The 12717-nt window shown below is 34.1% G+C and overlaps 1 protein-coding gene across 2 annotated transcripts; it reads right to left on the reverse strand.

Annotated features, from left to right (window-relative positions):
* Nucleotides 1-222: 222 nt before the first annotated feature.
* On the reverse strand, nucleotides 223-11925 carry LOC132551204 (cyclin-L1-like). 2 transcript variants are annotated; one of them, XM_060215315.1, is made up of 10 exons: nucleotides 11855-11925; nucleotides 11585-11694; nucleotides 8477-8597; nucleotides 7819-7883; nucleotides 4632-4731; nucleotides 3717-3821; nucleotides 3406-3526; nucleotides 2206-2296; nucleotides 1945-2022; nucleotides 223-1731 (listed from the first exon to the last, which is right to left on the reverse strand). In XM_060215315.1, the coding sequence occupies exons 1-10, from the start codon at nucleotides 11921-11923 to the stop codon at nucleotides 1392-1394; spliced, it is 1200 nt and encodes a 399-aa protein (XP_060071298.1). In that variant the 5' UTR covers nucleotides 11924-11925; the 3' UTR covers nucleotides 223-1391. The 2 variants fall into 2 exon arrangements, with proteins under 2 accessions (XP_060071298.1, XP_060071300.1); XM_060215317.1 differs by lacking the exon at nucleotides 11855-11925 and adding an exon at nucleotides 11109-11251 and having other exon boundaries at nucleotides 11585-11671.
* Nucleotides 11926-12717: the final 792 nt, after the last annotated feature.

Raw genomic sequence — 12717 nt, forward strand, 5'->3', positions numbered from 1 at the left:
TAACCATGAATTTTTCCACGACATAATGATCTTTTATAGGAGTGTCAAGTTTAATCAAATTCAACGAATGAAGTTGCAAGAGCATCCATAAATTTGGACGTTATAAAAATACCACCCAAATATATGTGTATAGTTGGATATAACTACATATCCAGGGTAACGTCCCTATCCATACTGTCACAAGGGGATAATTACACAAAACATATAACAAAGTCAATGTGATAGGATTTAAAATGTTATATAAAAAATGCTTCATACCAATTCATATACATCAATGTACAATCTGTGTAGACAATGTTCAGTAACATGTAAGTCTTGTTCATTTGACTTTCAAACAAATACACATTCAAATTTACCCTCAACCTTTCAAATGCTAAACCTTTCTCTCTCTCAGTTACTCAAATATATGTATTGCATATCTCCACTCGCTCCAACACGCCTTGTGTATGTATACTCCACAGCTTACATAATTACCAATATACTTTGGGTTTATCACACCAGTCTCGCATATTACATACAAACAAAAAACAAAAATTCGAGTACCCGTACTGCATGTTTCATCAAATGATCCAGACCCACAGCACTTCAGTTAACACTTTTGGTCCTCGTGCTGTGTATAACTTCTTGTCACATCTCTTAATGCACTGCAATATTGCTTATTTAGCCATGAGTATTGAAATAACCACTCAGATTTCAGAACTTCAGTAGTTTAAAAAATGACTTAAAAGAATTGGAAAACATGAAACTTATGCTAAGTTCAATAGCACTTATGTACAGCCTTTTGACAATTTTAAAGGTTTGTTGTACCAGATAGTAAAAATAATGAGAACGGTAAGCTTCATATACAGCAGCTTTCTTACCTTCAGCATAACTTACCACCCAATGTTACAAGAATGATTAGGAAAACTGGCACTAAATCCTTAAAGACACTTCTCTATGTGCATAATTTTGGGAAAAAAGTGAAATGTACTTTGAATTAGTTATTGAATATAATGATATAATTCTTACATCTTGAGCTTGCACTCTTTGAGGGTGCACATATACCTTTTCAAGATGGCATTGTTGAATGGAACCGATAACAATAAAACATTATTGAGCTCTCCTCTTTCAGCTTTGTTGGTAGCACCATGTGAAAACAATAAATACAATTCTCCTATATAAGCTGATGTCATTATCCTGAGACAAACTGACTTCATTTGCTCCAATGATTTTCAACCATAAATCTTCAAAAGAAATCAACCTAATTTTGAATAGCAAGTCTCAAATCACTCCAATCACCTGTGTTGTGATCATAATCATAAATCACATATATATCAAAACATTGTCCTCCATTCACTGTTCATCACATTTCTTTGTACAGTTAATTTTTTTTTCTATTATATTGACAATCATCATCTGCGGTATTTGTCATAACGGTCTCTTGGTGACGGGCTGCGATGACCATTTCTGTGTCGTTTGTGGTGGCGATCTGGTGAGTGGTACCTATCCCTCTCATGTTTGTATTTCTTATGGTTAGACTTGTAACGATCTGGTGACCTGCTCAATGATGGGCTACGACTATTGGAATGGGAATGCTTCTTCCTTTTGCGGGAATGCTTGTGTTCTTTTGAGATGTAGCGATCTGGACTGACGTAGCGATCCTTCTTGTACCTGTGTGGAGAGTTCCTGTTTTTCCGTCTTTTCATCGAGGGGCTTCGACTTAAACTGCGACTAGACCTGGACCGAGAAGACCTGTATATAACAGAAAGCAACAGCTATAAAGAATATTGGTTTTCAAAGGTTCTCAGAGAATTTTAAATTAATAAGAAATAAATACTAAATATTGTTTTAAAAGGATAATAGAACAATCTGATTAAAATCTCTTAGTTCTGGGTTTCCAACAGAACTGTACCAACCATAAAACATTAAATTATTTCCTCTAAAAAATCAGAATTTAGCAATTACCGTTGTCTGCTTCTTGACCGAGATCTACTCCGATCATTCGGACTGTGGCTGCGCTTCTTCTTTGATGAATGATTTTTTCTAAAAATTAAAAAAAATTTTTTTTTATGAAATTTTACATATTGTCATCTTAGTTTCATAGAAGGGAGGGGGGGGGGGGGGGGGAAGGGGTGTGTGGTAACATGAGAGTGAATAATTTGCCATATTAATCTCCATGTCATTTTTCTTTAATTGATTATCAACACATTGTATATAAATACTTACATAGAACCCCTCTCAGAGTCTCTGTCATCTTCTTTGAGCCTTTTTATACTTGGAAGAAGTGCAGGGTTAGGACTGACATTCTTTGGAGAATCTGAAATGTGCATCACCACAATGAATGCAAATTCTAAACATCTGAAAATAGCTCTTATTTTCAGAAAACCTTATTCACTCTCTTTTTCTCTCCTGTGATCTCTTAAATTACCCTAAACCAACAGTGCCAGTGAGCCCTGCTATGAGATATTGAACAGAAGAAAATATTCAAAATACGTTGTAAATTTACAATCTACAGGTTGGACAACCTCCTGTTGCAGCCAGGACCTTTACAGTCCAGTTTATGGTGTAATACCCTGCTGTACAACACGTTTTCATAAGCTTCCATCAAATCAACTTCAAAGTTTCAGTTGAGCAGTGTCAAAATGGGTGACCAGATATCAGGTAGGTATTGAAATTATCTAGTAACTGCTGCAAGAGTCCTGTTCGGCAAAAGCTACTTTTCCCAATTCAAACTCCATATCCATACCTCATTTTGATGACTATATGCATACACATGAAATCTCAAGAGCATAAAGTTACTGTTTTTTTTCTTTTTTATATACTTAGTAAAACTCAGGAGCATGCATTTTATTTAATATTCTAGCCATGTATGCTTCGATCAAAAACTAGGCCATCACCAGAGATGAAAGTGGCTGGCATTGGAATAGGCGGAAATCCGCCGATCGGCGGAAAGTTTTCATCTCTGTTGTAATTCTACTATAGCATTCAAACGTTCAACTGATGTAATAGTTATCTTCCTTCGTATTTTATCGATTTGACAATACCGGAAACTCGGTGCTCGTAACTGCTCGATGTTTAATTTTACAGTTTAAAAGGGCATATAAATCGAAGGATTTAAGAACGGAGTTGAAGATTGCTTAAAAATAAAATGCATCATCAAGACATACCTAACCCCCCCACCCCTGAAATTGTTCTCACCGGATTTGCATCGATCTAAAAAATGACCAAATTTGTCATGAAAAAGGTGGAAATCCGCCGATTGGCGGAAATTTTTCATCTCTGCATCACACAAGCACTTGATTTACACCTTGGTGTCTTTATCTGTTCTAGCATACAAGTAAGAAACAACAGAAAAATGAACAATATTCTCACACCATGTTCATTTTATCCTGTCCCTAAGTACTGGGTGTAGGATTTGATACTTACTTGTTCGAGAGGAGTGGTTTGGTGTTCCATTCTCAGATGAGGCTCCCTTTGCCTTCATCTTGGCTTCTATCTGTATCTTTTTGGCATCATTCACCTTTGCCTCAAGTTTATCATAGTTTGGCTGAAATATAAGATAAAAAAAAATTAAGCAAGAAAATTGAAAAGTTTGATTTTTCCCCAGCTTTCAATTAAATGTACCATGAAATTTTGAAATAATACAAAAATGAAGGTAATCATTTCTTCTTTTGACTAAACATAATTTGATCTAATGAGGATCTTCAGGTTTTGGAAGCTGTGAAACTGGTACCTACCCGAGGACGGGCATAGAGACGTAGAATAGTGAGACAGATATCGCTAACATCCTCATCCTCCACACTGAACAAATAATACCAGGGTGGACTACTGGGCAGTGGTATCTATAAACAAAAGAAGCAATCAGCAATATATCTACATGTAAGTCTGGAGGCCTGTACTCGTAAATTATTAATGGGACTTGTATTTCTGGAAATCCATAAATTAAACATTGAGGGATGTATCATTTTAAGAAATAATGTTGAAAAAGAGCTCAGTAAAAGAAATTTTAGAATGCACACCAAAGCAATGAAAGATTTCAGGCACGGGCAGATAACTAACATCAACATTGGAGTCTTGTCTATCTATTATCGTTAACCTGACAGCATAGTATACATCACAAACAACCAAATTTTATCAGCTGCAAACCATATGAAGTGAAAATCGCTTTTTCATATAAGCTAAACAATGTGATGTATCATCATCATAGGCATCAACCTTGATAATAAAACACCTGATTTATTTCTTATTTTGATCCCTAGCTTTTCATATTTTTCCTGTTGAAAACTCAAAAGAAAGAATATTTCATCTTTCAAATTAGCCACGTATCCCATCAATTCAGGAGCATTTCATTATCTCCCCCCATGGAGTATTCAACAGACATCAAACCAATAAAGATTTCAATATTCTTCATTTTCTCTACCTTTGCCAATTGCAAATATATAAAATATCCAGTTACAGAATCATAACTGCATCTATCTGCAACAAATCTTATCTTTCAAAGTGGAATTTCAGATCACAGTTTCAATGTTCCAATAGAAGCAACTAAGTAATATGATTTCTATCAAAAATGTTTCCTATGCAGATGGGGAAATGGGCACATTGTTTTCTATGACAGAGGTTCAACTGTGTACAACATCTATGATAATACCAACCTGTAGTTGTCTGGCTGCTAAGTAAATACAGGCACAAGCTATAACCTCTGGATGGAACCGTACAAATACGTCTGTCCTGAAGCTATCATTCATATAGTTCCTACAAATATAAATCCTATCTAATCAACAAATCCTATATTTTGCATCGAGCTTCCATTAAGGATTAATTTCACATTTCATTTTTCTTAAAAGTGCAAAAGGATTTTTTCAATATTCTAGAAGCAATTCTGGTGAATACATGTATTTCGAATTTTTTTGATGCTCCTTTCATCACCCCTTCTACAGCCAGGATCATTTTTAGACGTGTCCTCATGCCACCTCACAGAACATGAGAGGCAGGTCTAATAATCATGGACAGGAACAGTTTGAGTGCACAATGGCCTGTTCCCTTCCTAAGAAACACTTACTGGCAGTCTGTTCCTCAGCTTCCCAAGAAACACAAAATGCGCGGAGTAAGGATTGTTAAACCACACAACCCAGATCTTCATCTGAAGCTGTAAAGTCCAACACTGTACTGTCTAAAGCATTCCCGAAGCTTTTTTCCAGCAACAGAGTGAAGAACAAAACCTCAAATGTATGAAAAAGTCTACACATCTAATTAATAATAAAGAATCATATGAAATCTCCACACATTTCATGAAAATGCAACAAGAGTGCAATGCACATGTTTCAATAACACAAAATACTAACCCTCATAGTTGAAACCAGTATCTGTTTAGGTAGATGTAAACTCCAGTGACAATTTTGATACCTTTACCACAATCAACCAAACAAAATAAGAAAAATCAAACTAAAAACAAAACAGTTGAACAATAAAGTCACCAGCCAACACTTCCTATAGCCACACCAATCCAGATGACCACAGCCATTATTTTTTCTCTTCATGGATGCTTTTCTTCAACTCAGTCCATACACATGTATACTGTTTTTAGCAAGCACAATTCTCCAAATGGTCCGGTGCTATGAAATTCCATTTCTGAAAGAATCTTTCATGATTATACGTAATTATTTGTGAACCTTTTTGGGCTTGATTTCATGCATTATAAACATTATGTGTATTCCATTTGTATCTCTCTCGCTTAAAAAACATTGAGATTTGGAGACAATTAAACCATCATGATGACTAGTTCTGGTGATTTTTATGTCTTTACAATGGTTTACAATTTCTATAGTCAGTGAAACCAGTTTACATAGCCTTGGTTCTACCACATGTGATCTTGAGTTGAGGAGGTTATGCACTTTTGTGCAACACAACACATTTCTCTTCTTCTTGTTCAGAGTTGATCTTCTGAGCTGGTGGCGGAAACATTCTGCAGCTGGTGGATGTTGGATGGTTAGCTCTTTAAGGCTGGTGAAGCCTGGTTGAGGCTGTTTTTGGAGGATGGTGCAATTCAACACATCTACCCACCTAGGCTGGGGTAGGCAAAAAGGAAAAGTACAGAGTTAATATCGGTACTTCTCTACTTCATATCTACACTTAACCATAAAAATATTTACCTGTGCAACTTTATAAAGCTGTTTCACAGAAGCTATTGAGTTGTAACATGTACACTACACAAGTCATCTTAATTTCTAGGGAACTTACATTTTTGAGTATGAAAACAAGGATATTAAAGGCACTAATTGAGTTGTAACTGAAAAATTACACAAGTCATCTTTATTTTTTTGGCACTTACATTACTAAAAACGAAAAAAAAAGGATATTAAAACTGTTACTTTTATAAGTATAGTAATACAGATATCATAAAACCCCTCACTTAATGAGAAAATAAATACCCAAGATATACACAGTTTTAGATGTACATTTAAAATTATACAATGTTGTAGAATAATAATAATAAAAAAATATCAATTCATAATAGTGACACGTCTATCAGTGATGGGCAAAAAAAATAAAAATAAAATGAAGTTAATCATCCGATATCTGATGCCAAAATTACAAATATGATTAATGGGTATGGTTTAGAAACGACTCGTGGTGTCTCAGAAATGTAGACATCAAGTGGAATTTCTTATATAAGTTGTTCATCTTGAGATGATTAACAATTTGCAGTCTTGAAATACAAATACTAAGTAAAGAAACAGATTAAAAGCTTCTAATAAACAATGATTTGAAAAATTTACAATAGTTTCAATGCAAGAAATTTACTACAAACTCTTCTGCAGTTAATTCATGAAACCAATTGTAATCAATAAATAATTGACTTGTGTTCAATTGTGAAACTGGAGTGAATTTCTATCCCCAATATCTATGAAGTGAAAAGACTTAATACAAACATTCTGATACTGTTGGATGCTTGTCTACTACATTTTTATAAAACTATTTTATGCTTGAATCACATTAATGTCACATCCTCCAATAAGTAAAATACTTTTCGTCTTCTTGAGTACTGCAACGATTCATTCAGAGAAAGCTTCTTTCCACATTCTTTTTTTCTTTAACCCCATTAAGAACATGGAATTTTACTTTTTCTCTCCTACTATGCTGTACAACTGAAGCTTTAACAAAACACCCTAAGAATTACTGTATCAATGTCTTTTTCTCTCTGTATGCAAGTTCTTTAAGAGGATACTGCATTTTCTATGACAATAACATTTTCTACACACTATACCATATACACCCAATGAACAATGAAAAAATCCTTTTGCACTTTTAACTCCTACATACAAGAATATCAAGGAAATCACACAGTAACTAGTTTGACAACAAGATCAAACAGGATAAACTTTATTCCTTATTTTTTCTCATTCCAAGGAGACTGTAGAGTAAAATTATTTTATTACGATAACAAAACTACCAGATTTCAATTTTGTCAAAATTTCTGCCAAGAATCAGACATTTACATTTATTAAAAGAAACTTGATAGCTTTGGTTAGAATAAAAATAACTGATCAACTTTTATAAAATATATTATCACAAGTATGATTTCATTTTATAAACACAATGGACAATTATGGTAATACGACAGTCTGTATAATTTCTAAAAAATGCCCCCTCCCCTAGATATTGTAGACCACCACTACAAATACGAAATCATGCCAAAGATTCTTCAGCTGCAATTTTTTATCTGTACATTACATATTTCATGGTGATGATATCGAGTAATACACCCAGGGAGCATTTGTTAGAAAATACAGTCAAAGTCGTAAATTGTGACCCAAGAGTTGGTTCACATTTGATACCTACCATGCACACTGCACCAACTTCTGGTCTCTCTCACATTCCAACACTTGCAGGAACATGACAATCACCTGGAACAAAGAAGTGTTACACAATACAATACATTTTCTAAACTCTATACTGATCTTGCTCTGACAAGATCGTAATTTACCCATTGCCTTCCTATGTGAGGATGAGACCTAAAAGCTGAAATTATCTTGATTTGACCTCCAGTCCAATTCCCGAGTACTTATTCTGGTTCATGTACAGTACAAGCAATATGCAAATGTACATTTCTAAATGAGTTTGTTCTTGTAGGTATAGCAAAATGTATCAAGACAGATAATGAGAAAAAGGGAATGAGCAATTATCAATAGTAGCACTTTACAAAAGTTTTGATCAATTAAATCTTATTAGTTATTTTAACATTGATTAACGCTTTGTGTAGGAACCAAAGGTATCACTGAAAAAAATTATGTGGTCACTGGTCATTAAATAACCAATAAAGTTGAATCAACTAATACTGAACTCTTACAACATTAATAATAATAATTAAAAAAGGATTGTCCTTTGCACTTCAATAGAACCTCAAGCAAAATATCCATTTAACTAGTGAAGATTCATAAAATATCAATCTTGATGTTAAAATGGCAAACTTTTAAAGACAGTGAAAAGCACTATTTACCTTGTGAGGGTTTTTGGCGTGAACAGAAAATCCCAATTCTTTCAGAACTCTTCTTTCAGCATTGTTTACTTGTTTTTTGAGGTTGATGTAGTTCTGGTCGAGTGGAAGAGGATGAATTGTCCTGTAACGACATAAACAAACACATATCCACCATGTGACAATAATACACTTTCACCACCTGTCAAGAGGAAACATGAAGGGTTTATGGATATGGTTTAACACTATTTTCTCTGCTACTGCACAATCAACCCATGATAACAACCAGTGACCATTGCAAGTTACGTCCACACTTTACACAAGTATTGCTCAGGGCAGCAGGCATTTATAAAAACTTGCTTGCCTGAACAAATAATGGTAACAATGAACTTCTGCTGCAACTATATTTTAACCCAAATGAAGACAAGCGTGTTGACACCAACTTGAATGCCAAGCTACGTCTGGCTACCATATTTGATATGCCTGTAAAAGAACCAGTAGTCAACAAATCAAGAATGAATTAGTAAAACTGATATCATTCAAGGATTTTGTAGATACATCTGCAACTCTCCTTTCCAAACAGCATATGAGCTTTCAAATGAAATGAGTGTGAAGATTGTTCATTTAAAATCCAAGTGAAATATTGTATTTCAGTCAATTGCAAAATAGCTGCATTTCCACTGTGCCCTTTTTAATGTACTGCTTCACTCCAAGCATCTGCATTAAAATATTTATCCCAAAAAAATCTCCACACCTCTCAACAGAATGTTGATGTCTTCTAATCAACAGTGGAAAGAGGTAAAAAACGCTATTTTCACATTTAGTCTGTTCTGTTGGCTATTTTCACATAAGTCTGTTCTGTTCATCATTAGGTTTCCTACTCTGAAGTATTTCATCCTTTAATATCCTTTAGTATTTTGAGGCCATTTTTAACCTAGCCAAGTAAGGAACTCCAAACACTGCAATCTGAAAAAACTATGATCTCATTGCATGACTAAATGTTTCTTTGCAGGAAAAGGGGAATCCCCTACTTCAGATTTCAAATATTTAAGAAGTCATATATTCACAAATTCTTTTCAAACTTCAAAATAAGCATTAAACACTGTACCCAGAGTATAAATATTCTATGGTAAGTGTCAAAAGGGCGGCAAGACAAAGACACCTAACCGTTATGATTATTACATGTAGTTTGGAGTAATATACCATGCCAGAATTATGCTAAAACCAATAAAAATTTTACCCACTATTTATTTTCTAAATATGGTACCCAAGTTTACATTTATAGTGTTTGGAAAACCATCAATATATAAATATATTCTATTTATTACAATAATATGGATTAAGGATATTTGCCCATCAGATGTATTTATTTAGTGTGTTCTATCCTGTATGATACAGGTCCGATACAGCATTTGTTGTAGCCACAAAAATATATGCAAAGCATACCATCACTTGATCAGTTGATCTTCACGAAAACTCTCAAGAATACCAGAAAATAATAAAATTGATATAAGTGTATTGTATTGGAGGTAAAGTGTATGTTTCAGCCCCTATTCAACGCTTTCCTTTTTAATAATAATGGTTTTCAAGTTTACTTTTTTGTCTCACTTCCATCAAATTTTATTCCTGTAAGAAAGTTAATACTCCACGTAAATTGAACTTAATCAAGCACTTTCAGTGAAACAGTAAATAACATCAGTTAAAGAAATAATCACCTAATAAAACAATTATAATAAAACGGAAATTTTCTCACAGATGGACATTTTACAGTAGTGACACAGCTTTTTTCACATTAACATGAAATTATGCAGTGCAAGATATTGTAAACTCTGAAGTTTAAGTTTCGATCTGAATCCTTTCAATGTTTAAGAAAAAGTCATTTATCTTGAAATATAAGTACACACACGCAAGATCTTGCATAAATAATAGAATTCCTTTAAATCCGAGATCTTTTCTCTCACTGAAAATTCTTTATTTTATATTTTAAGTATCAGTAATACCAGGTCCTTTTATAAAGCATCTATGTAAACAAAATTAATTGATAATTCTGATATCAACAAATCCATCACTACCTCTCTCCATAGTAACTTTTTCAGAAGTTTATTGCCTACCTTAAATTGTCATTACAAAATCAAATTTTGGTATGCAAGTAAGAAAAAACTACTATTCACAATTAGACCATTTTTTTCAAAAAGCTTAATATAAATCCTTTCAGAATGCAAGGCGTAATGAACACTGTCAGGAGCAAATGATTTACTTCTATGCAAACATATATGATGATGTGTAAAACTGAACTTATTGAAATCACAAATATATTAAACTATGACATCATAAGGTTTAGATGTTTCATAATATGCTTAAAAAATGTTTAAAAACTTACATCTGATATCAGTTGTTAAACGTCTGTAAAATTCCATCGAGCTACAAAATGGAGGTGGCCACAAAAAAAGTTAAAACCAGAAAATGATGGGACACTAATCATTTCCGTTGGAATCAGCAGCTCAATAATGAACATGACTAAAATTCACGCTCTAGTCAAAAGAATTGCAGTTAATCAACAAAAAGAGATATTTTTCTGTTGGTAACCCTATGGCCACTGGTTGTTGGTTTTCTTTTATTTGGTGAGGATCGTATACAAACCATCGTTACCATGTACCATGACAAAAGTGGCTGGACTTGCACCATACCACGTTGGCGTATCCTGGGTGGAAAGCCCAAGGTCACAGGTCAAGGCCACCACGCCAGGTCGAGCCCTTGAATCAAGTGCAGTTTCCCAGCAAGATTTGAGGAATCCAGGTGCTGTTTAATACAGCAAAGAGAAAATAGTGTTAAACCATGAGAACAAAAAACTTATCACAAATATCTCTATGATGGACAGCAAACCAAACCATAAGCATATTTTACGCTCATGTTGAATACACAATCAGATGCTTTCCAACATTTCATGCCAATCTATCAATAGTACCACTAAGAATTTTTACTTACATTTTTTGTACTATCCCTGATTAGAAACTTTCCAACTGACTGCAATTTCTGCAAAAAGCTCATCTTAATGCCACACAACAAAAGCAAATAAACACAAGATAATACCTTAACCTAGATATACAACAAGAGAAGATATGTAATGCTTACTTTTGATTTCGAACTTGTTTGATATGGTGGATTACATTGATAACATCTCTCATTCTTCTTGGACATTCCTCTATTTTGGATGCCAAGTAGATGCATGCCATGACAATGATCTATGGAAAGAAAAGAAAAAAAACCATCAATATTAAAATGGTTTATTTTGAAGCAATGAAGTGTTGATACACGTCTACCAATTTCAAAGACAGATAAAACATGAACACCATTTATCTCGAATACTAAATATTGATATTTTCCAACAGTGAGTGAGCTTACCTCCATATTGTGTTTGACAAAAGACTTGGAGTAGTAGAATCTCTGAAAGATGACCTGTCCTGTAGCCATAGCAACCTAAATGACAAATGCACCAAAAATATTATTTATTTTATGAAACAGTATGTAGAAATTGCAATTTTATTTTGCAATGCGAGTATGAATGACTATGACATCTATTTTAATTATTGGCATAGGATGATTCAAGAAACCTTTGATTGGCAAATTTCATTGCCTATAATAGAATATCAATCTGAAACAAAAGAAACAGCTTCAGACTAATGAATTCAAGTGGAAAATATCTCTACTGCACATTTGTTAGTCAAGTGGACAGTAAAAACAAAATCATCAGAACCTTTTAAGCCTACAAGGACTATACCGACAACCATTATTCAAATATAATTTGCCAATACTGATTTTCTTTTTCAGAGTTAAGTACACCAATACAAAATTTTACGGAGACCCACTCGGAAAGTTGAAGTCCCAGACTCAGATGTCCAAGCCCCTACATATTCCCTTGATGACATAGCGAATGGGCAGGATAAAAAGCTTTACACATGCAGGTTAATTATTGTGTTGGGAGGCCGCTACTGAAGTCTTGAAAGTTGTGGCACTTTTGACTATATTCTTTTCAAAAAAAAATCCAGGAAATAGTGGTTTGAGGGAAGGAGTTCTTAAATTATTGTGTTTTTGCTGTTGGAATTTGGTATTTCCTGATGTGGTTACATGTATAATAGGAAGTAGAAATGAAAACACTCTGCCATCGTTGGGGTTCAAACTAGCGACCTTTCGGTATTTACCAGACACTCTATCGCTCGACTAAAGGGAAATTCCCACTAGCGCAGGCTAGTAGGACGCTTTTTACT

This window comes from Ylistrum balloti, unplaced genomic scaffold (assembly GCF_031769215.1).
Source record: "Ylistrum balloti isolate Yb309-2 unplaced genomic scaffold, AGI_CSIRO_Ybal_v1 Utg370186, whole genome shotgun sequence".
Classification (NCBI taxonomy): domain Eukaryota; kingdom Metazoa; phylum Mollusca; class Bivalvia; order Pectinida; family Pectinidae; genus Ylistrum; species Ylistrum balloti.

Bases quoted from the DNA above. Each gene is read 5' to 3' on its own strand.
- LOC132551204 (XM_060215315.1), bottom strand. From the start codon at position 11,923: ATGGCTACAGGACAGGTCATCTTTCAGAGATTCTACTACTCCAAGTCT. The intron at 8,598-11,584 runs GTAAGCATTACA...ATGTCGTTACAG, and splicing joins AAACAAGTTCGAAATCAAAA to GACAATTCATCCTCTTCCAC. The intron at 2,023-2,205 runs GTAAGTATTTAT...TTTAATTTTTAG, and splicing joins GACTCTGAGAGGGGTTCTAT to AAAAAATCATTCATCAAAGA.